Raw genomic sequence first — 24,383 nt, forward strand, 5'->3', positions numbered from 1 at the left:
TTGTTGGTCCTTTGGTTTGTGCTACAGCTAGTCTTGAGCTCACGCTGTATATTGCATGCTTTCTTCTGTAAATTTTTCTCTGCACCATGAGCGGGTGACTGCATCAATCTGAAGAGAGACTTGTACTTTCAAGGACTATTAGGTCCCTATTCAACTGGTGCAGATGTCATTTATGCATGGTGGCAAAACCATTTGGTATGTGTATTATTTTTGGTTCTAAGTAGAACTGTATAAGAAGACAGTAGTCTAAAGTGTGATTTGTACAGCGTGACAGATTATTCTGGCCTGGTCCTGGTTGGCTAATCAGATGTGTTGACCATGTACCACTGCAGCCGACACATATTCACAATGAAGCATCTCACCATTCCCTTTGCACAAATGAGGTGGAATATGACTGCTAAATTCCCTCTTGGTCTCTGGCCTTGAGGCTCCCAGGTCCATGATCTCACTTGCACCGATGCCTGGCTCCATCTCATCCCTGTGTTTCTCTCTAAGTTTCCAGAGAATGGCCTTCAAGTACTTAAACTAGGCCCAAAAGCTTGAACCAAAGTTTGAAAGGCCAAGAAACAGTTTAGAAAAGGCCAGTTACTTGACAAGCCCTGTTTTTATCATATTTGTAGATCTCCATTGTACGTTTCAAACTTTTAACACCCAAACAGCCAGTATAATGTCTTTGTTAGTAGTAGGTAACAAGTTCTCTTGGGGTTTTATTCAGTAACTACACAGTATACCTTAAAAAGACTTTAGAGAAGGGAGCATTCTGCTTCAAGAGAAGGGCACACTTATAGTACTTCTACAAAGCCAACAAAGCTAGTTTCTGACAGGCTACGTATGTTTGAAAAGCCTTGTGAATGGTTTTAAGGGTCTTAAAGAGTTTTTTGTGAGCAGGGATTGGAATACCTGCCTCATAAATACATGAAGCTGTAATCCATGAAGTCGGACCATTGGTCTATCAAGGCCGGCATTGTCTACTCTGACTGGCAGTGGATACTGGGAATTGAACCTGGTACCTTCTGCATGTAGAGCAGATATTCTACCATTGAGCCATGGCCCCCTTATATTTGCCTCCATAACAATTAAACCCCCTGATTTTAGGGAGATGCAGTTTAACTTTGGAGACTGACATTTCTCCTCCATACCTGGAAGGCTGAAATTTAACACTGGTTTTTGTTAATGTGTTGTATGACTTGGATGCAATGTTTTTTATCTCCTTTTGCTGTTCTTTAGGGTGTAATTACTTCATTCTGGGGATGACCAACATGTTACAAGTAGTGGACTGAAGATGAAGTTTCATTTAATTTTTTGTGTCAATATATACACGTATATTGCAAAATATTGCTAAATGGTTTGTTGTGGGCTAGCCCAAGCTCCCTGTAATCAAACCAACCCTTGGGATGATTTTTTTGCAGATTTCTTTCTAGAACCTAGGGAATTAGTCAAAAAATAAATAATGTTTAGAAAGGGCGCTCAAAAATAGACTGAAGAAATTGAGGTGTTTTAATGAAAGAAGAGCTTAAAAGACTCTTTCTGACTCAACCCCATTTATATCCTGTCCTGCTTTGTAATCTTCTAAACCATGTATTGCTGAAATGCAAGCAACCTACGAAGTTATCCAGATCTCTCTGTACAATTGAATTGTCCTGTTTCCTGTGGTGTCCAATATTTTCTTCTTCTTTAGAAAATTAAAGCATAGCTTTCTCTTACACTGGCAGCTCAGCTGGGGGAGGAGTTGCAACTTGCGAGGCAGATAGCAGGTATAATTCCATAGCAGCAAACACTTTAGCACCTGTTTAAAATGTTTAAGAGAGGCCTATATTTGATTTTAATTGTCAAGTCTAACAAGCCTGAAAATACTTCATTAGATGAATGTGAGCATTACCGATATTTTTTAAGAACACAAGAATTTCTCTGTCTTAACTATTTAAAAATCTTTGCAATGCATGACATCGGCAGAATCTTTGGCGTACAGTTGCGGGTCTGTAGATCTTGACTTGGCTCTGGAGCCAGCTGTTGTCTGTGGTTGCCAATGCACCCAGTTTCTCTGACGTGTTCAGAATCTCAGGGGAGGGTGGGGCCTTGCTGCACTTTAGTTTTTGGAACAGGCATTGGCAGTGTAAACAATTTATACTACTGCTGCCTTTTCCAAAGCCCAGTGTGATATGAGAATCCTCCTCAAGTTCTCTGGCATCCTTAGAGGGCTTAAACATGAGATCTCATGTTTTATTTATTTATTTATTTATAGATTTATAATCCCGCCCTCCCCGAATGCTCAGGGCGGCTAACAACGAGGCATAAATGCCAAAGTTAAAACAGTAAAAACAGAATAAAACAATACATCACTATACACTAAAATGTCAGTGCTCTACAGGTCACATAGATCATAAATTACAAGATGGGGTTCTGGAGTTATTATTACCAGACCAACAACATACATCCCAACAGTACTGTCATCTCATCTTCATCCAGGAACGTCTCGCACCCTGATGATTCCTACACAATGGTGGTAGAGGTGCGGAAGTAGAAGATGACGGTGATGGAATAGTGGTGTTGTGCTGAGCTGCGGAGAATCAGGAGCAAAAAAAAAAAAATAGGATGAGGAAATGCCAAATTTTCTACTTAGGCTTCATACAGTAAAATATGTCTTTACAAAAGCGTTCTCACTGTGAAGAGACTCATTGGGGGGAAAAGACAAAAAGATGACATGAAACATTTATATAAAGAAAAGAAGGCAAAAGGCTGGAAGGGAAACATACTGTTGATACATTGGATTCCAAAAATTTGAAACATATCCAGGAGCTGTTACAGTAATTCATTCTGTAGTTTGTAAAATATCACCTGTGAGTGAAGTTTGTCCTAGCTGTGAATTTGGGGAAAGGAGCAGGGAGGGAGGGAGATTAACAGAAATATAACTGTAAATGGCCTTCCGTAACAATTAACAAAGCTTTACACAACAGTTCTGTTGAAATTTTGTGATCCAGAAATGCATACTTGAAGTTAATTCTCTGCTGATTTGTTTTCAGGTGGACCGCAATCCCTTTGAATTCCAGAGGATAAAGAGGGCTGACTAACAGGTTGAAATTAGAGTCTCTTACATCTCAACATGGATTTGATTGGAGAATGAAGAAAACTCTTTGTTATCTTTTTTAAGTCTCCGGCATCTTCTGCTCTAGCAGCAGCAATGGGTTGGCTGTTAATCTAATTTTTTTATTTTTTTGTTCCTGGGAGGACAGCCTGAACCATGAGTCTGCAGGCTCAGCCTAAGTCATCAGCCAAGAGGGCTGGGAAGCGGATTGCATTTTTTGGTGAGCAGAGTGTCCCAATGAAAGAGACACAGCAGCAACAGCTTAAAGGAGGACAGTATTATGGGCATGGAGGGAGTGTACCTTCCTCTCAAGCTATGGAGCTCTCCAAATCAGGGGTATTCACTGGCGTCCCCAGCAATGCTGCTTTGCTGAACTCTATTTATGCTCCTGATAGAGGCGAGTCACGGATGACTCCCCAGCAGCTGGCTACTATCAAGTGGCAGAACTCACTGATGGGGAACCAGGTTGCTGAGAGGGATGATGCCAGTTGGCAGCATCAGCCTGGAGGATGGAACCATGGGATGGTGTATGGAGGCAGCCAGAAAGGAGGGCATCCCAACGCCAGTATCCCAGGTTTCTACAACCATCCAGGTGCCCTGAAAAGAAATCGGGAGAAAGGTGTGGTGGTGTCTCAGCTAGACCTGTATGGAGATGCTGTCCAGCAGATGATGTCTCAGAAAGCCCAGCTGGAGCAGCAAACACTAGCTAGGCAGCAGGCCCAGATGAATTATCAGCAGCTGCAAAAGCAGCAGCAGCAGCAGCAGAGTCAGTCCCTGCCTCTGCAGTCTTTCCAGGTTGCCTTTGGCCACCAGGGCCAGAAGCATCCTGAGCTGTTGCATGTCTTTCAGCAGGCTCCCACTTCTTCCAGCCCAGCTTTCACCACCCAGCAGAAGCAACAAGCTCTTCCACAGTTGCAGCTGTTTGAGAACTTCTATCCCCAGCAGCAGCATCACCAACAGGCAGGCATGCAAGCTTTTGGCATTCAGCAGGCCGCCTCTGTAGCACAGCCTCATGTAGTGGCACCGCCTCAGCCCACCCAGCATCACATGGTCGCCCATCAGTTCCACCCAGTTCCCGAGAGGAACCAGGAGCTGCTAAAAGCCCTAACGGAACAGAACCCGCAGACTGTACTACCTCAAGCTCAGATCTCCCTTCCAAGGAGATCACGAAGACTCTCTAAGGAAGGTGTCCTGCCAGCATCTGCTGCAGAGGAAGTACTGGCATCTAGGCCAGCTGAGGAGTATCCTGGTAATGCGCTGTCACATCACTGGCAAACACAGCAGCATCCAGAAAGTCAGTTTCAACACCCGTCTGAAACACACAACAGCATCAGAGAGAACTATTCACAGCTGAACAAAGTGGAAATAGAACACGGGGAGATGGCAGCTGGTGGTGAAGTGGAGAAACCAGGCACATATGAAAGTGCCATTGAGGGAGAAAGGCAGGTGGCCACAACTGATGGTGTTAGCCAGAGAACTAATGACTTTGGAGGAGTTAGAGGTGGTGTCATCCAGAGCACCCGGAGAAGGCGACGTACTTCCCAAGAAGCAAACTTGCTAACCCTGGCACAGAAGGCTGTGGAGCTGGCTTCTCTTCAAAATGTCAAGGTAAAGGGTATGTCCTAAATAGGGCTAGGCAGGCCCTCTGTCTCTGTTACCTGCAATGCAACACCTTAAAGTTAGCATCCATTTCTAGTTCCTCTCACTCATCTCCTCAGACCATCATGCCAACAAGAGTTTGCTGTTATCAGCAAGTTGTTGTGTTCCAGCGCACACAGACTACTAAATGCAGTTGCTGGAAAACAAGCAATTCTTGTTTTGGAAGTGTAGCTATCTACCACATTTTGCTCTGGGGATGTTTTGCTCCAGGGATTATGAGAGGGTCATGTGGGCCTAGTGGATGGTGACCTTACAAGACCTTTCCATGTATAGCGCCTGCATCACTTGAAAAGGGGGAAAAAATAATAAAGTGCATATTTGCTCTCCCCTCCCCCCCTCTCCAGCATATGTGTCTGGAATGGAAGAAAAGAAAATATTTCTTCGTTTCACAGCAGTTCTGCTACTCCCTTCCATGTAATGGGACTGAGTTTTCATTTGCTTCAGATGTATTTCCCCAGCCCTTCCTTTCCATCTCAGTAGAGCTACGGGGCCTAAACAGGCTCTGTCTTAAAATCTGGTCATTTCAGCAAGTCTTCAGAATCCCCTTTTAAAAGAGAGATAAAATAAAACTTGTAAACACAGAGAGGAAAAGCTGAAAATGTTTTGGCAATTTTGACTAATACATTATCAACCAGAGAGGATTTGAATGGGATTTCTAGCGGTCACAGGGCAGTCAGCTGACTGAGTGGATTTGGTGCCTGTCCAATAATCTGTGTATATCTCTGTTCTAAAAGTCATTATAATGAGTTGGGAACTAGGAGGAGGAAGTGGAATCCAGTATGTAAAGTATTGGACTTGGACTGGGGTATTCTGGGTCATTGCTCAGCTATGAAATTCAGTAGATAGTTTTGGATAAATAACCATGTAACCTCAGTCATTGTAAGGATAAAATGTAGCAGGGCTGAAATGTAATTAATATAAAAATAACACATAGAGAAATAATGTTTTTTTACTTAAAACCACTCATGAAACAGGAATACATTTAAACCAGGGATGTCAAATGTGTGGCCTGCGGACCAAATGTGGCCTGCACAGGGCTCAAAACCAGCCCCCCAAGCAGCTTCCTTCTTCTGCTTCCTTTCCCAGGGCTGCTGCTGCAGCCATACCCTAGCTTGCTTTTTCCCAGCTCCCTCAGTGGCTCCTTGCTTCCTACTTCCTGCCTCTTTCCTCGCTCCCCCCTCCCTTGCTCTCTCTGTCACTCACATGTCCACACCTACAGAGGTAGAGAGAGCTTCGTGGCTGCTTCATGCTGGAGAGATACAAAAACAAGCCTCCATCCCCTCTTCCTCACTTGCGTGCTGTCTCTCTCTCTCTCTCTCTCTCTCGCTCTCTCTCTCACACACACACACACACAGAGAGAGAGAGAGAGAGCTCTGTGGCTGCTTAGCAGGAGAGATAAAAAGACAAGCCTGCCTGCCTGTCCCTCCCTCTCTCTCTCACACACACACACACACAGAGAGAGAGAGAGAGAGCTCTGTGGCTGCTTAGCAGGAGAGATAAAAAGACAAGCCTGCCTGCCTGTCCCTCCCTCTCTCTCTCACACACAGACACACACAGAGAAAGAGAGGGACCACTTTTGCTTTCTTCTCTGGGGTTGCTCCTGGGGGGGGGAGGAGGAGGAAAGAGACAGAGAGAAAACAAAATTGGAGTCCCAGCTTTAAGACCAGCATTCCAGGTATAAGCTTTTGTGTGCAAGCACACTTCTTTGGAGGGTGGGTGGATTCTTCTGACAAGCACAATGTACATTGACAAAATTATTTTGGCTTATTCTGAAAAGTTATTGTTGTTTTTTAAATGATTGGATTTCTCTGTCCTATCTGGATCTGTTTTCTTTCAAAAAGACCCTGATTAGGAATAAGAACACTTGGGGTGGTCCTTGGAGAATGCAGTGATTTCAGATACCAAATGATAATACCACATGTTGGTAATGATACAGGAAAACTAGCTCTCAGTTCAGTCCAGGAGGATGCATTGCCATGAGCTTCATTATCAATTGCAATTCACTGTCTTTCTAATCTCCCTTTGAAATTCCTTTGTAAGAGCACTGTTACTCTTAGGTCAGTAAATGAATGTTGTGTTTTCTAATGCCAGACTCTTATACCCATTTATTCTTTGTATCCTCCTGGACTGAATCCTCCTGGATGGAACCAAGACCTAGGTTTCCTGTCTCATTACCGGTGCTGATATCTCCACACCTACTTCCCCTCTGCATATCGCACCTAATGCAGTCATGCCCGCTATCGCCATTAGGCATCTGAAATCGTCTTTATAAAGTTTATATCTCTGGTAGCTCGTGTTACATTTTATAGCACACATGGCCCGGCCCAACAAAGTTACATTTATGTCAGATCTGGCCCTCATAACAAATGAGTTCAACACCTCTGATCTAAACAGCAGAAACAGAGAGCCAAAACAAGGAAATAAGAACAATTTCCATTGCTTTTAACCACCCTCCAATACTGAATGGTATGCCATGTCTTGGGACAAGAACTGGAGATGTAAATTTTCCAGATATATTGGAGCCATTGAAAAAGACCAGGCCCCTGCCTTTAAATAAAAGTGGCAGTGAGGGGGGAAATTGAAATATATGCAATGCTTATTCCCTTTTCAAACTTGACAACTAATCAGACTAATAGTCCATGTAGTCCAGCATCCTGTCTTACACAGTGGCCAACCAGTGCCTCAGGACAGTGAACAACAGGGCTTAAAGGCCAAGGTCTTCCCCTGATGTTGCTTCTTGGCTCTGGGACTCGGGGGACTAGTGCCTTTGAATATGGAGGTTCCCCTCAGTCACCATGGCTAGTAGACTTTTCCTCCATGAATCAATCTAAACCCCTCTTAAAGCTATTTATTCCTCTGGCCATCACTACATCCTCTGGCAGCAAATTCCACATTTGACTCACTATCTGTGTAAAGTAGTATTTCCTTTTGTCCTGAACCTACTGCCCATCAGCTCATTGGATGCCCTTGAGTTCTAGTATTTTGGGAGAGGGAGAAAAAGTTCTCTTTGTCAACTCTCTCCATCCCATGCATAATTTTATGAACCTGTATCATGTCCCCCCTTAGTCTTCTCTTTTCAGCCTTTCCTCACAGGGGAGGTGCGCCAACCCCCAAATCACATTGGTTGCCCTCCTCTGTAGTTTTTCCAGCTCTGCAATGTCCTTTTTGAGATATGGTGACCAGAACTGTACACAGTATTCCAAATGAGGCTGCACCATAGATCTATACAGGGGCATTACAATAGTGGCCGTTTTATTCTCAATCCGTTTCCTAATAATCCCTAACATAGAGTTTGCCTTTTTCACCACTGGAGCACACTGGGTCGACACTTTCATTGAGCTATCCACTGCAACCCCAAGAATTCTTCCTCTCTAGTCTCTGGAAATTCAGACCTCATTAGGCTATACTTGAAGTTGAGATTTTTTTGTCCCAACCTGGGACACGTCGCTTTACACTTTACCAATGCTGAGCTTCCTTTGCCACATTGTTGCCCATTCTCCCAAGTTGCGAAGGTCCTCTTGGAGCTCTTCACAGTCAGCCTTGGTTTTCACCATCCTGAATAAGTTTGTGTCATCTGCAAACTTGCCCACCACACGACATTCACCCCTAGTTCCAGATCATTTATGACTAAATTAAATAGTACCAGCCCCAATACCGATCCTTGTGGGACCCCACTGCTTACTTCCCTCCATTGTGAGAACCATCCATTTTTTTCCTACTCTTTGCTTCCTGTCATTTAACTGCTTTTTAATCTATAAGAGAACCCATCCTCTTCTCCCATGACTGCTAAGATTAGTCTTTGGTGAGGTACCTTGTCAAAAGTCTATTGAAGATCCAAGTGTATATTGTCTACCGGGTCATCATTGTCTGCATGCTTGTTCACATTCTCAAAGAACTCCAAAAGGCTGGAGAGGCAGGACTTCACTCGGTAGGCTTTGTCCCTCTTAGCAATTCTATCTTTGATTACAGTTTCTACTAATCTGCCTAGCACAGTTGTTAGCCTGACTGGCCTGTAATTTCCTGGCTCCTCTATCTGGATCCCTTTGTAAAAATTGGTGTAACATTTGCTACTTTCCAGTCTTCTGGTACAGTGGCTGATATGTGGGTTAGTAGATCAATTGTCTCACAATTGAGTTCCGTAAGAACTCTCTTGTATGCCCATCAGGACATGGAGACTTAATCGGTTTTTAATTTTCCTTGTGGGCCTTGAACTTCATCTCACCTCAGCTTGGCTCAGTTAAAGTACTTGAAGTATTTCTACTGATTTAACAATGTAAAATGCATCCTTTATAATGTAGCATATTAGGATGTACTACTTGGCAGATTTATGGAATTTGAAAGTAAAAGTGTCTTCATTTTATTTAAGAAAAGTTGCAAATGTACCCAGTATCAGAGAAAGAGTTGCAGACTGCTGCACCCTATGCTACCACGCCACATATAAATTTTTGCTATCTGAGAGGTAGGAAAAAATAAAAGCTGATGGTAGAAGAAAAATTCTGTAGTAAACAAAATAAGGTATTGTTTGGACAGAATACGTAGGACTGTCAGCATACTTTATAACATTGAAAACCCTGAACTCTTTAATCATGTATTATTAAATACATTATAGCATATTGTTGCCAAAATTATATACGTTTAAACAATTTTTGTAATTTTATGTCTACACTATACATTGGAATTATCGCTATGTAACGCTATGTAACAAAAAGCACTCAGGAAAAAGTAATCGGGATCCCCCCCCCGAACTTCACATAGCTAACAAGAATGGAAGAATGAGGAGATCATTGCAAAGAGTTAGTTGCAAAGAAGCAGGGATTCTTGCCAATTGTTGGTCTACCTACTGCCAAAAGAGATTTGTTATCAGATATCTTTCTTTTACTCCTCTAGTTTATGGAACCCTCAAATAGCCTAGCAATACCATGATTTGATAGAGTTGGAGCAGTTAACCTGATCCCCCAGCGTGTGGGATGTACATGTTATAGGTTGTGGGTGGGGAAAATGGCACAAAATTTGGACCATATGTGACTTGGCCAATACATGTAAATGCCCTGCCTGTTCAACTCCTTTTTGAGGCAGAGTGGTTGTTTGTATATCCTGGGTCATATGTCATGTCCTGTTTTGCTGATTCAAGAATTGTGCAGTGTGTGGAACCTTCTGAAGGACAGTTGATGCCCAAACTTTAGTTTGTTCTGTTATGTTTAGGATCAGTTTCAGTGTACAAAAATCTTTGCAGGACATCAGCATTGCCATGACTTGTTTTCATGTTTACATGGAAATTATCTTAAAACTACTTAAACGTATCGAAAGAGGGGTACTACTAATAAACAGTTTCAAAGTAGTTTTCCTTTATAAGTTGCACACAGTGAGAGTTTATAGCCAAGCAACGTCATGTTTATGCAGTGTTAATCTGTACATTATTCTTGCCAATAACTCATTTTATTTTATTTGTTAAATCATTCCTGTGCCACATCTTAATGTGACACAGAATTTTTCTCAAATTCTGCAACTTACCTTGTGTCAAATTGCCTGCTGGCAAAATTGAAATATCTTTAGATATTGGTTTTAGACTTCGTGGCTCATTTGTAGGAAAAAAAAAAAAAAAATTCATCTGTCTGCCAAATTCCATACAGATATTAAAAGTACTTAATGAAGTAAAGTTTCAGAAATCTTAATGTGTCCATGGTCTTTTTGTTCCAAGGAACCAGAAATTTCCGAAGAAAAGAACAAAAGCGAGGTGGCGGCAGCACCACCACCAAGGAGTGTTGTGGAATATGCCAGTTCTCCACCAGCCCCAAAGAAAGCCCGAGAAGATATTATGCCTCTCATCATTCCTGTGTCTGTGCCGGTGAGGAGACTGGATTCTCATGATACTGGCAGGGAGAAAGGTGAAGAAGGGAAGTTCCAGCGGTTCATGACAAATGACCGTGGCCTTTCTGAAAGCAAACCTTCTGTAATAGTCACTAGGAGACGGTCCAATCGCAATTTGAACATGGACATGTCTGCTCAGGTAGGACTGTTTTCAGAATCCTGAAGGTAGGGTGGAACTAATCCTATGAACTAGTAAAGTGGATCTTCCTCTCCCTCCCTTACCAGGTTTTAGCACATCTCTCCTGAGTACGTCATAATATGTGTAGCCTTTTTGTTCTGTGTGCACCTCTAATGCATGTAAGGCAGTGTTGTTTAACTGTAGGTGGACAGGTTGGTTACTACTAGTCAGATTATCTGTACTTTACAGTACTGTGTGGTGGATTCTGTCTTTCAGTAGTCTCTTGGGACTGTAATGTTGACTGCCTCCCAAATGCACACACACCATGTGTTCTGTTGTTGAAACCCTAGGGTATATTTTGGTTTTCTAGCCTTGAAAGGGGATTGTAATCCTGGCTGTAAATGTATTCAGAACTATCTGTATCTAGATTCCTCTCTGCCGTCTTGTGGTTTTTTCCTGTCCCTTATTAAAATGGCAAACCAGCACCTCCTAGCAACTTGGAAAGGGGAATGCAGGGCTCATCAAAGGGCACTTCCATTTGGTACTACCGGTAGTTTGATAAAAACATTTTTCATTAAAAGACAGTATTTCCAATAAAGGTTGCTTCTTGTTGTTGATGTTGTTGTTGTTCAGTCGCACAGTCGAGTCCAACTCTTTGCGACCCCATGGACCATATATTGCCAGGCCCTCCTGTCCTCCACTGTCCTCCGGAGTTTGCCCAATTTCACGTTCATTGCATCGATTACACTGTCTAACCATCTCATCCTTTGCTGTCCCCTTCTTCTTTTACTTCAGTCTTTCCCAGCATCAGGGTCTTCTCCAGTGAGTGCTCCCTTCTCATTTGGTGTCCAAAGTATTTGAGCTTCAGCTTCAGTATTTGGCCTTCCAGGGACACTCAGGGTTGATTTCGTTTAGCATTGACTGATTTGATCTCCTTGCAGTCCAAGGAACTCTGAAGAGTCTTCTTCAGCACCATAATTCAAAAGCATCTATTCTTTGGCGTTCGGCCTTCCTTATGGTACAACTCTCGCAGCCATACCATGCTTTGTATATTAGATGTGTAGATATTTTTTAATTATGCAAGCAATACATATTTTCCTAAATTCTGCAGGTTCTTAGGGTCACTTTAAATGTTATGACTTTATACAGAGAGAGGGCACTTGGGAAATACATGTTTAGGTTGCGGTATGTGAGGGTATACTTCTGTCTTTCAGTGGTTTCTTCCTTTGTAGAAATTCTTTCACTATGCCTACATACATTCTACATATACTGGAAAGTCATAGCTAGCCTCATTCCAACCAGTTTACTTATGCCTGCGGGGTGTGTGTGTGTGTGTGTGTTGGCAGTTAGATGGATATTATAATTTTTTTTTGTAGGGGCATATGCTGTTTTTCTCCCTGAAGGGACCCAAAGCAGTTTAGGGAAAATTCCAAAACCATTTAGACAAATAAAAGAAACAAAATACATAAATCTTTCTGGGCTGGTTTTGGCCCACTGGGCTGCATTCCATGGCCTAAGCCGACAATATTACATCAGTTGTTTATTAAAGGGAAAAAAAGGTATTCTGAGAGAGGACTTTCCTACTAGGCTGTCTGAAACATATGTCTAGGCTGTTCTCTCTATGGTTCTTCAAACAATAACTCCCTCTTGTTTGTTCTGTGAGGCTATTTGAGCCTGTCACTACAGCTCAGGGAAAAATCACAAGGTGAATGTTCTTAGAGGTGATCGAAGTCTAGAAGTGGAATTGGTGGTTAGGAGTAGCTATTCAGCTTGCCTTCTGTGTCTTTCTTGGAGCAAATGAGCAGTTAGAGCCGAAGCTGTGAAAGTCTTGTCTTTTTTCTTTTTTGTTTTAAGGTCCCTTGCTGATGGTGCTGTTATTGATGTTAACTGATAGAAGCAGCTACTTGTTTCTGTTTAGTTTATCGTCTACAGTACAGTCCTAAGGACACTTTCCTGGGAGGAAGCCATACTGAGCCGACTTCAGTAAGATTCTGAATAGACCTGCTTAGGATTGCTCTCTACAGCATTAGCTGTGTCAAATGAAAACATATTTCTCTTTCATAGCATGAAGGCTCTGCTCCAAAAGAAGAAATGGAAGGGTTTGCCCGGAAACCAAAGCAGCGGCCCAGGCCGGAGCCTCTCTTCATACCACCAAAAGCCTTTATTGCTCCTCCAGTCTATTCCAACATCACACCATACCAGAGCCACTTGCGCTCACCTGTACGCCTGGCAGATCAGCCTTCCGATAGGAACTTCGAGCTACCGCCTTACACTCCTCCACCAATACTCAGTCCCGTGCGAGAGGGCTCAGGACTGTATTTCAATGCTATTCTTTCTGCAAGTGGTAACTCTGTTCCACCCCCCATGACTCCTAAAAGTTCACACAGGACTCTGCTCAGATCCAGTAGGTTTCTCTCTATCTATCTTTTTTTTTTGGGGGGGGGGGGGTTAGAATGCTGTGAACATTGACTTCTGTAAGTTTGAGAATTTGTTGGCAAGAGAAATACAGATCTGACCCCAATCATTAGTGCTATGATATATGTGCACATTTGTTATAGTGGTACTTCCTTAATTAAAAATTCTGTTAGAACAGTAGGCAAAGCTGTGTTGTAGGGGGTGCTAGAAAGCAAAAAAAATGTGGCATGATGGAGTGAAGGTCTTAAGACATTGCTCTTGCTCTGTTCTCACTCCTCCCCATCCATTATAGGCGATACCATTTGGCAAAAAAGTTTGAATGGTAGAGAGAATAAATGCGTACTTCTTAATTAAAACCCCAGACAGAACAAAAATGCATTTTAGTAATCTGCTGTCTGCATCAAATAGATCCCAATGAAAGTGAAAAACCTTTGGGGCTGAGATTCATTGAGCATGTCACTGGTTACAAAGAAAACTATCTATGCTTTAAGTATTTCCTTTCAGCAGTGCAAGAAAAGAATAGCAGCAAAGACATCTAGGAGGAAAATCTCAGAAAACTAAATGTTGTACAATTTCACTCTGTGTGGCAATTACAGTTTCCTTTTCAGTGCCACTGGGAGTAAAAATGGCTTTGGCACCATGAGTTTATGCAGTTTACAGTTGCAGTTTGCAAAACATTACGGTGGAGTGGGGCTGGTGAAATACTGCAGGGCAATTCATTAAAGTTGAGGAAGACATTGAGTATAAAGTTAAAGGAGACTGAATACCAAATATTATCCATCTTTTCCTACCTCTTACAATCAGTTTCACCCCATTATCTGTGTGTTCCCTGAGCAGAAGAAAGCAGTAAATGGTTTCATTTCTACTTGCAGACAGTGCAGAAGTCACCCCTCCTGTCCTTTCAGTGATGGGAGAGGCTACTCCAGTCAGCATTGAACCGTAAGTATCAGTTAGAAATAGGTACACGACAATCGCTTAGCACAAATTGGCAGAGCATTTCTTCCTGTCCACTATAGGTGAAATGTCTCAATGAGAGAGAAGCCAGCCATAAAATGTGTGTTAATTTTTTTTCCTGATGGAAACAGGCTTGCTTACCTCTTTATCTTCCTCCAGCTGTTTTCCCTTGCATGAGAACATACACACCTCTTTGCATTGCCTTATGAGCTGAGTCCAAACACCCTTTGACTGTATCCACACATCATTGATGCTGTGTTATTGTTGCGCTGCAGTAATGACTTGCAACTGGATTGTGCTGTATGGTCAAACCAATACAGTTGCAAGTGGTTGCTGTAGCATAATATCCAGTGATCTGTGGATGCAGCCCTTGTTTATGTCTTGCCTCTTCAGATTCTACAACAGAGATTTGCTTTTACAATGCTTTTCTGCCATACTTAGATATTAAATCAAAGTGATTAACTATTAGCAAGTAATGTGCCCTATATAGAAGTAGGGTGCTTGAAAAAACCTGGCTATTCTTGCCATTGTTTGATGTATTGAAGTCTTTAAAATCTCTTTCTACATATTCTGTGTGCTGTTACTCTAGTGAATCACATACAGAGCACTTAACAATCACCCCACCAAATGCCTGAACGTCAAACTCTACATATGGTCACATGCAACAACCTGAATTCCTCCTGAGAGTGGCTGCTGATATGCACACTTAGTTGTAGGCTCTTTTTGTAGCAGGAACTCCCTTGCATATTGTAGCAGGAACTCAACACACCCCTAATGTAGCCAATCCTCCAAGAGCTTACAGTAGCCCCTGTAAGAAGAGCACTGTAAGCTCTTGGAGGATTGGCTATATTAGGGGTGTGTCGCCTAATATGCAAAGGAGTTCCTGCTACAAAAAGAGCCCTGGAGCCTTTTACAGTTTATTCTGCACTGTGTAGTGCAGGAGTGAACTAAGTTGTATGGTCTACTTCCATTTTTGCTAGAGCCTAGTGATTTTCCTTCAGACCACTCACTGCACTCTTGTTGGCTGCAGATACCAGAATGGAATCAAGATGGGGCAGAGGCATTGTAGAAAAAATTTCGTTGTACCACCTGGCCTCACAACTATTAGTTAGCCAACATTTCTGTATGCATTTTAATAAAGATACAGGGGTTTGCTGAGTTTGAAGCTTTGGCACCATGAGTTTATGCAGTTTACAGTTTGGAATCCTGTAAAGGGAGGGTTAGTATCTTGTGAATGCCAGCAGCTGGTAGTGATTAAAGATGTAGATATGTATAGAAGTGGGGACTGACAGGTTCACATCTCCATCTTGCAATGGAAGCTTACTGGGTGACCTTGAGCCAGTCACTCTTTCGGTCTAATCTCCTTCACAGTGTGGTTGTGAGGATAATGGAGCAGGGGGAGTGTATGTGTGCCACCCTGAGGTTATTGGAGGAAGGGGGGGGGGATAAAGACTGAACAGATGTCATCTTCTGCTTCCTGATACATTTCATGATGGCAACTAGTTCAGAGCACAATTAATGTGTTACAAAATTGTTTGTGCATGGTAATCATAAACATACTGACCTGGCACAAGGTCTCATTGCATTTGGTGCAAACATTGCCTAGTAAGCATGCTTAGGAAGGCAATTTTGCAATGTGATTCTAAACAGAGTGTTTTTTTATAACAAAGTCACATCCTTTTCAACTGGTCTTTGTCTAAGTGTGTATAAGACTGCAGCCTTGAAGTCCTATATGTTTTGCACTGGTCCTTAAGGACTGCAAATGCTGCATTCATGGGGATTCAACCCCCCCCCCCGCTTCAGAGAAGAACAGACCTGAGTTCTAGTGCTGAAGGAACATGGAGGCATAGAGAGAGCAGGAGCCCTTTCTCCGTCCAGTGAAGTTGCTGGGCTGCAGCTTTCCAGACAGTTTCTTTTTTCTAGGGATCCTTGTTTCTGCTGAGCCTGCTTGGCAATGTCATAAAGCCCTCCCCTTGGGTGGATCAGTAGCAGTGAGCAACAAGGCAAAACTAGGCTTGGGGTGAGAGTTCAGAAGCTACCTTGGAAGCTGCAAGTCAGGGATATCATACCTCCTCTTGGCCTCAGAACAGTGCTTCTCATTGGAACCTCCATGTTGAAGGGTCTTCCACCTCTTCCACCTGCACTACGGGTGGTCAGACATGGCACCATGATCAGTGGTCTTCCCATCCTCAGTGTAACATGAAGGGGGGTGGCTCTATCAGATGCTGTACAAATGGTCATCACAGTGCAGATGTAGGTCTTCATCCAGAATGAATGTGCAGTTCCTAATACAGCAAAGGAATTTGCTATATGATTGGGCCTCATCTTGGGACAGGAGCTGTGGCTCAGTGGTAGCGTTCTTGCTGTGCATGCAGAAGGTTCCAAGGTCAACCCTGGCATCTCCAGTTAAGGGAACAACTGATAGGTGAGAGGAAAGAACTCTGCCTCTGAGACCCTGAAAGTTGCTGCTAGTCACAGTAGACAATATTGGGCTAGATAGGCTGTGTGTAGGGCAGCTTCACGTGCATGGAAACTTACCTCCTTGTGCATGTTTCTCTGCAAGTCTGGAATGCTTCTGACTTACAGGGGTTGTTAATATCAAGAAATGATACTGAAACTGAAGAGGGAGCCTCAGTTTTGTCCTAAGACTTCAAGTCTTACTCCAGCATTCTTGCCTTAAATCTTTAAGTGTGTTGCTCCACTCAGTTAAGGGGTGGGGGGGATCACCTCTCCTCCTTTTCAAGATGAATCAGGAAAGCAAAAAGGAGCATGCAAGAAAACAATCCATGTATTATTATAGGCAACAGCTGCTGAAATCTGCAACTTAGCCAGTCTCCAAATTAACAGAAGGTTGTCCGCCTGCCATTCAAACTCACACACACTGGCAACTTGGAGTGTGCTTTACAAAACATATTTTTAGCATTGCAGCGCTCATATGATCAGATTCAGCCACACTCCCTGGAGATGGCAGATTTCGGGGGCCCTGCTAATTATACGTATTTAATGCAGAAGCAAACAGGAACAGGAGAACCTTTATTTCTCCTGAAAGTATTTTGGAATACCTCAAAAAAGACTCCTAGACCTTGAGTGTGTGTGTTGGTCTGTTTTGTTGGTATATTAAATTGGGATCCCATCCTTCCTGTAAGGAGTTCAGAGCGTTGTGAAATGGACTTACCCAAAGTTAGTGAATAAGCCTTGAGTTTAGCAGAATGTTAAACCTCAAATTTCCACTCTAGCCATTGGCTCTGTTGTATCCAGATACAGAACAAAATCATGCTTGAACTGTGTTTTTGAGCCTTCCACAACTTCTGTTCAGCAAGCTATGATTTTAAAAAGTATGGCGTGTGCTTAGCTATTATACAGTAGTACATACTTGTACTGTTGATTTAGACATAAAGCCAAACTGAGGCCCCTTTCACATTACAGTTCTAAACTGAAGTTATCCATTGTTGGCCCAGTTGTGAGTAAAACGAGACAGGTATGGAGGTTTCATACAGTGAATTTCATTCTGTTAATGAGCTGTCCCTGAAGCGATCTGGCTATTTCAAACAGCACTGTGCTTTTCCCCATTCTTTTACGCCACGCAATCTTCCTCTTTTAAAAAATAGCTCTTCTCAGTGTATCTCAATGGTGCAAAGGAATCTCAATGGTGCTGTTCAAAGCATTTTAAAAAAAATTAAGGAAGATCACGTGATGAAAAGGGTGCGGGGAAAGCATGGGGCTATTGGAAGCACTGCAGATATTTTAAACATCACACTGCAGCGATTCAGATGCGCAAAGAAGAGGTGAAAACGGAAGAAAGCATTTTAACTCAAGAATGGTTCAACCATGCTTTGCTAACCAGATGCAAGCGGCTTTGTATGAAAAGGTAAATAAAATCCATTAGCAGCCAGTTGCTAAAATGGTTGTGTCTGAAATGACACAACAAATCTGTTCGTAATCGGCTACCCAAATGGATTACAAAGGCTGTCTGAAAGGTCATGCCCTTCCTTCTTCCCACATGTGATCAGAATCGATGAGGGGCTTTTGCTTCTGCTCAAGCCATTGATTGCCATTGCATCCAAACCAGCATCCTACAGTTTAAACTTCTCCTCCAAACCAGCTTCAGACCATGGTTTGGAGAACTGAAACCATAGATTGCTGACATGGATTGAGCTAAAGCAGGTCATTAATTGATTGCCCAAGTATGCATGAGGAAGAGAGAGTGTGCGAGCACAGCACACGTTCATGCAGTGTCAGATGGTGGTTTGGCGTTGTATCACAGCTAACCAACATATGCTTCTAGTGGGTGGCTTTTGAATCTTGCTTCTGTATTTTTTGCATCCTTGTTCCTGTGGCTGTTTGTCGTGTGTGTGTTAAGTGCTGTGAAATTACTTATGGCGATCCTATGAATTAATGACCTCCAAAACATCCTATTGTTAACAACCCTGTTCAGGTCTTGCCAGCTGAGGGCCGTGGCTTCCTTGATTGAGTCAATCCATCTCATGTTGGGTCTTCCTCTTTTCCTGCTGCCTTCAGCTTTTCCTAGCATTATTGTATTTTCCAGCAATTCTTCTCATAATGTGACCAAAATATAATAGCCTAATCATTTGAGTGATTTTAGCTTCCAGGGAGAGTTCAGGCTTGATTTGATCTAGAACCCACTTATTTGTCTTTTTGGTGATCCACGGTATCCGTAAAAACCCTCCTCCAATACCACATTTCAAATAAATCCAGTTTTTTTCCTATCAGCTTTCTTCAATGTCCAACTTTCATGTCCATACATAGTGATGGGGAATACTATCAGCATCTGTAGTTGGGGCATAAACTTGAACGATAGTTCTGTTGATAGGCTTTCCATGAAGTCTGATTGATTTTGCATTATGCCTGTCTGGTTGTTCTACATCTTGCCTCACTGTTAGACAAACACAAAAGAAACAGAGTTGATCATTTCCAGAGTAAAAACACTTTGTTAATTTTCTGACTGCAAATGCCCTAATCCAGTCGACTTTCGTTCACTCACTCCTAGGATTGCAATGTTGAAACATTCCATTTCTTGTTGTATAATTTTGAGTTTACCTTGATTTACACTTCTCATGTTCTGTGTTGCTATTATATGTGTCAAACAGCTTTGGACTTTCCTTTTGTTTGTCTTAGCAGGCTGGCAACCCCTGGCCATCACTCCTGTCTTAAATGTGTAATTATTTTATAGACGTATCAACGTGGGATCCCGTTTTCAAGCAGAGATCCCAGCTCTTAGAGATCAGTCCCTAGCAGCTTCTGACAAGCCCAAAGCGGATCTGGTGTGGCAACCATGGGAGGAACTTGAAAATAACACATCTCTCCAAGAGAACGGTAAGAAGCTTTGAAAATTTGAGCTACAGTAAGAAGCAGCAGAGGATAGATGTGTCATTTACCTTTTTATGAGTGCATGTTTGTAAAGTTGCCATATGGTCTGCCATGCTGTTGTTCATTGACCCAGCGTAAAGGTTAAGCTCAGCAAACAGAAGAAGATGAGACAGAAAACAGACCTGGCAGCTAGAGAAACTGGAAACCTCTTCTTTATTTTAAATTGCTTGTTTCTGCTTCTTTACCTTGCTTTCCTCTCAAAACAGCCTGCAAACAGTAAAAACTATCAACATGTACAGTTTTTAAAAGCTACAGACCAATATTCCAGTAAAATGTAATCAATATTAAATTGACCATTCTTTCAGTTAAATCCTTATCAGCCTGCTGTAATGCATTGCATTTTCATTAGTTTCTGAAACAAAAATAGTCTTTTGTTGGTTTTCTGTGGAGAAGGGCCACCACAAAAAAGATCCTGCCAATATAATTTGCATTTGAGTGGGTTGTTAACCTAAGATGTCAATTTACCATATACATGATAGAAATCACATTGCTTCTTCTTCTGAAAGATCATTCCCCACTGACAACAGCTTGAAAAATATTTAAGTGTGCAGTAAGATATATCCTAGCTGCTGCTGTGCCATAAATTCCCTAATTTGTCTACTTCCTGCACTGGGGGTTTTGTTGTTGTTCAGTTGCACAGTCGAGTCCGACTCTTCGCAACCCCATGGACTAGCTCCCGCCAGGCCCTCCTGTTTCCCGCCGTCCTCTAAAGTTTGCTCAATTTCATGATCGTTGCATCTATGACACTGTCTAACCATCTCATCCTTTGCCGTCCCCGTCTTCTTTGACCTTCAATCTTTCCCAGCATCAGGGTCTTCTCCACTGAGTGCTTTCTTCTCATTTGGTGGCCAAAGTATTTGAGCTTCAGTTTCATTATTTGGCCTTCCAGGGAACAGTCAGGGTTGATTTCTTTTAGGATTGACTGATTTGATCTTCTTGCAGTCCAAGGGACTCTCAAGAGTCTTCTCCAGCACCATAGTTCAAAAGAATCTATTCTTCGGCGCTTGGCCTTCCAACTCTCGCAGCCATACATGACTACTGGGAATACCATTGCTTTGACCATGCGGCCTTTTGTTGGCAGGGTGATGTCTATTTTTTATCATGCTGTTTAGGTTCACCATCGCTTTCCTCCCAAGGAGCAGGCGTCTTTTAATTTCATGGCTGCTGTCACAGTCTGCGGTGATCTGGGATCCCAGGAACGTGAAGTCTGTCACTACTTCCACGACTTCCCCTTCTATTTGCCAAGGAGTGATGGGGCCGGATGCCATGATCTTAGTTTTTTTGATGTTGAGCTTCAAGCCCACTTTTGCGCTCTCCTCTTTTACCCTGAGCAAGAGGCTCTTTAGGTCCTCTTCACTTTCTGCCATTAGAGTGGTATCGTCTGCATATCTGAGGTTGTTGATCTTTTCCCCAGCAATCTTAATTCCCACTTGTGATTCATCCAGGCCAGCATTTCGCATGATGTACTCTGCATATATATTAAATAAGCAAGGCGACAATATACATCCTTGTCGTACTCCTTTTCCTATGCTGAACCAATCAGTTGTTCCATATCCGGTTCTAACTGTCGCTTCTTGGCCCTTATACAGGTTTCTCAAGAGACATGTGAGGTGGTCTGGTACTCCCATCTCTTTAAGGACCTGCCATAGTTTGTTGTGATCCACACAGTCGGCTTATATTCCAAATCAAAACAAAACTTGTGCTCTCCCTGAAGTTGATCAGTTAGGGGAAAAATAAATCTTATCTTCAATTAAACATCCATCCTATAAAGGGAGGAATTAAGCTTGTTAGTATTTATTCTATTAACGAAGATATTTATACCTCATTTTTCTTGCTAATAGGGACACTAAGCAGCTTATAACATTGTTCTCAGTGCCTTCATTTTATTCTCACGATAACTCTGTGGGGGAGGTTAGGCTGAGAGAGAGTGACTGGCACAAGGTGAGCTTCCACGGAAGGATGAGGCTTCAAACCTAGATCTCCCAGATCTTATTCAGATGATCCTAACCCCTATACGATGCTCTGTAGCTCTTACAAACTAGTTGATTTTTTTTCACTCATTCAAACTTATACTCATATGCACTGAATTCTGAATTCTGTGCCTTGAACTTTTAAATTGTGAGAGCCAGGTATGTTATATTATAAGGGTGCAGGGAGCTTTCTACTGACAGAAGATACCTCTTCTTGCAAAGCAAGACTCCTTGTGACTGTGCAAGGGCCCACCATTAGCAGAATAGAACCTTTTGGATCCAGCTTGTATTCACTTTGTTTTGGAAAAATTTGGGCCCTTGTGAAATTTAGGCATTGTTAAGGAAGCACTGTATCTACTGAATGGCAAACAAAAGGGTCCTCTGAGGCTGGGGAATATGCCCTGGTCATGCATTTGAGAACGTAACCTTTCTTAAGTTACACTAAGTTCTGTGACTGCTTGATAGTGCCGGAATGTAAGGGCAATGCTAATGGATTCTCCCTTGCCTCCATTACTCAGCCAGTTAGTGCTAAAAATTACTTGGAGGATTTTCTTATGGAGCGAAAGATTTCAGGCTTCATGTTGATTACCAGTATTTCTTTCCTGGTTCTGGATGGGACAGTTAGTGACAACATAGCAGTAAGAAGTAGGGGGCTTCAGCTGATGCTAACTGGAACAAGGCAGCATTAAAGTTTTTTAGTTGTTTATCCCCAGGAAATGTGTTGTTGTTGTTGTTGGTGGTCTATGTATAACTAAGATTAAGGTAAAAATTGGGTGCATCTCTGAACAGATGTTTTCATTCTTTTTACCTGCCTTTTTTTAATTGGGTGCTTATTTTATCATGTTACAGTGGAAAATCTGCTGACTGCTGCTTGTTCAAGTATATTTCCTGGAGGTGGTACCAATCAGGAGCTGGCATACCACTGCTTACATGAAGCAAAAGGAAATGTTCTGGTAAGTCTCCAGTAGTTGTTGCTGCATTGGACTGGACTTGAGTGGTTGTCTGGCACTGTTTGCTTTGGAAGAAGTAATGACACTAGCCAAACTTACATTGCCTTTCAAACTTTCGCTTTCTAACAGAACTGAGGTTTGGCCAAAACAACCCATTCCTGATAAACCTCATATTATGCCTTTCTTTGACGCGCTTGGCAAAGAGATAGAATGTTTCTTTGGCTCCCCCACCTTCCTGTAATCTTTCTTCTGGCCATCACTTTCTTAGAAATGTGTGGTGGGTTTAGGCTGGGTGCTACTACTGGCTGGTTTTTACAAGAGTATGCTTTATTAGCCAATAAAGAGGAAGAGCAACAAACTAGTGCAACTTAGCAATAAAGCTTTACTTTGTCAAGAGAGCCACTCCTTTTCTGATTACAGTATAGGATTCCATTCTTAGAGATTTTTAAATTTTTTTGAAGTGTATTACTGACTCCTGTGGTCTTTGGGAAACTCTAATTATTTAACTCTTTGCCTGCTTCTTTGTAATGAAAATGTGTCAGCATAATTGCCAAAGTGAAGTGCACAAATAGATCCATTGATTGTCTGCTTGCTTTGGAAAATAGCTTAGCTGAGTAAACTGAATGATTAAATATTGGGTGTTAACTGGCTGTGCCAAGTGTCATTAATTAAGGCACAGTCCTTGGCTAGGAATTCTTCTGTACTTGGGCACGTGCTAATAGAGATCATTATAAAATAAAATAATATGTCAGTGTATTTGAAGAAATACATTACATTAGAAGTACTAAATCCAAGTTAGAAAGAGGAAAAAATAATCCACTAGATAAGAAGAATGTCTGGATAAAAATGTTTAGTCCTGGATCTAGAAGATTTGAGTAGAGTGTCGCTTGGCATGTCGGTGTCCCTCTGCCTCAGTTCACTGTACAATTGAATGGACTGTGGCAGAGGACCACTTAACTTGTCAAGTGCCGTACTGCTTAGGCCTGCTACTTATGGCTGAGAATATAAATAAGGATTTCCCCCCTAAAATGGTAAATAACCAGGACTGAAAGTTGAACAAGGTACATGTCATTTCATCTTAAAAAGGTAAATTCAGACATCTTTTGCTACAAGTCACAGTCTGGTTATGATATGCTCAGTGTAATCGACAGAATGCTGCTTTGCATGTTGCTCTCGGGGGGTTTGTTTTCTTTCCCTTCTTCTTCTTCTCTGTGATGGCTACCCCTCCGCAATCTACCTCAAAGGATTTGTGACAGAGTCTGTTAAGCAAGCCTAATCCACTTTGAGCCTTAATACTGCACTGAGCTGTGAATATAAATGAATGACTGCAATAAGTAATGGAGATTACACTTACTTTGTGGCAAGGTACCTGTTCATCTTTCAATGTTTTGTTATAAAATCAGTTAATCTATGGTTTTTCCCTAGGCTGCTCTGACCAAAATGCTGCTGAAGAAGTCTGTGCGGTCTCCAAACCACCCACTGGTGGACTATCACTACACGGGTATGCCGAAAACAACAACGTGGGCCTCACTGATTTTATTCCCCTTCTTCTTTACTCTGTCACTTACCATTTACATATAACAGACTTCAAAAAGTTATAGTCTTGTGGAGACATGCATTTAGATTTGGGGGAGGTTGCTTTGGAACTAAATATGGTAGCTTCTGTTAGGAGTTGTTCAGGTGCTGCGCTTCTCCATCCTTTGCCATCCATCTTTGTACACTGGAAATTGGGTCAAACGTGAAGCTCATAGGTTTCCCTTCACTCACTGGGAACAAAACAATATCCAGATTTAGAGATCTGTCCAGTAATAAGTGTAATTCAGTGCCAAGGTACTAGCAAGGGTCATACCAATTTATCACTTGCTTTATTGCACACAGTGGTTTTCCCAGCAGAGCAAAAAAGGCTTTCATTTTGATCTTGGAGTATATATGACAACTTGCTTGTTAAAATGGTGTTAAATATATTGCATGTGGACATG

The 24,383-nt window shown here is 42.2% G+C and overlaps 1 protein-coding gene across 1 annotated transcript in view; it reads left to right on the forward strand.

Annotated features, from left to right (window-relative positions):
• The first annotated feature begins 3,058 nt into the window (after positions 1-3,058).
• ELMSAN1 (ELM2 and Myb/SANT-like domain containing 1) overlaps positions 3,059-24,383 on the forward strand; it is a 37,206-nt gene continuing 15,881 nt past the window's right edge. The window contains exons 1-7 of the mRNA XM_015420092.1: positions 3,059-4,690; positions 10,440-10,748; positions 12,792-13,131; positions 14,015-14,081; positions 19,288-19,430; positions 22,304-22,407; positions 23,830-23,905. Of these exons, the coding sequence (XP_015275578.1) occupies positions 3,239-4,690; positions 10,440-10,748; positions 12,792-13,131; positions 14,015-14,081; positions 19,288-19,430; positions 22,304-22,407; positions 23,830-23,905 (2,491 nt within the window). The 5' untranslated portion in view covers positions 3,059-3,238. The remainder of the gene's footprint in view (positions 4,691-10,439; positions 10,749-12,791; positions 13,132-14,014; positions 14,082-19,287; positions 19,431-22,303; positions 22,408-23,829; positions 23,906-24,383) is intronic.

Source organism: Gekko japonicus, unplaced genomic scaffold, assembly GCF_001447785.1.
Source record: "Gekko japonicus isolate JY-2015 unplaced genomic scaffold, Gekko_japonicus_V1.1 scaffold27, whole genome shotgun sequence".
Classification (NCBI taxonomy): domain Eukaryota; kingdom Metazoa; phylum Chordata; class Lepidosauria; order Squamata; family Gekkonidae; genus Gekko; species Gekko japonicus.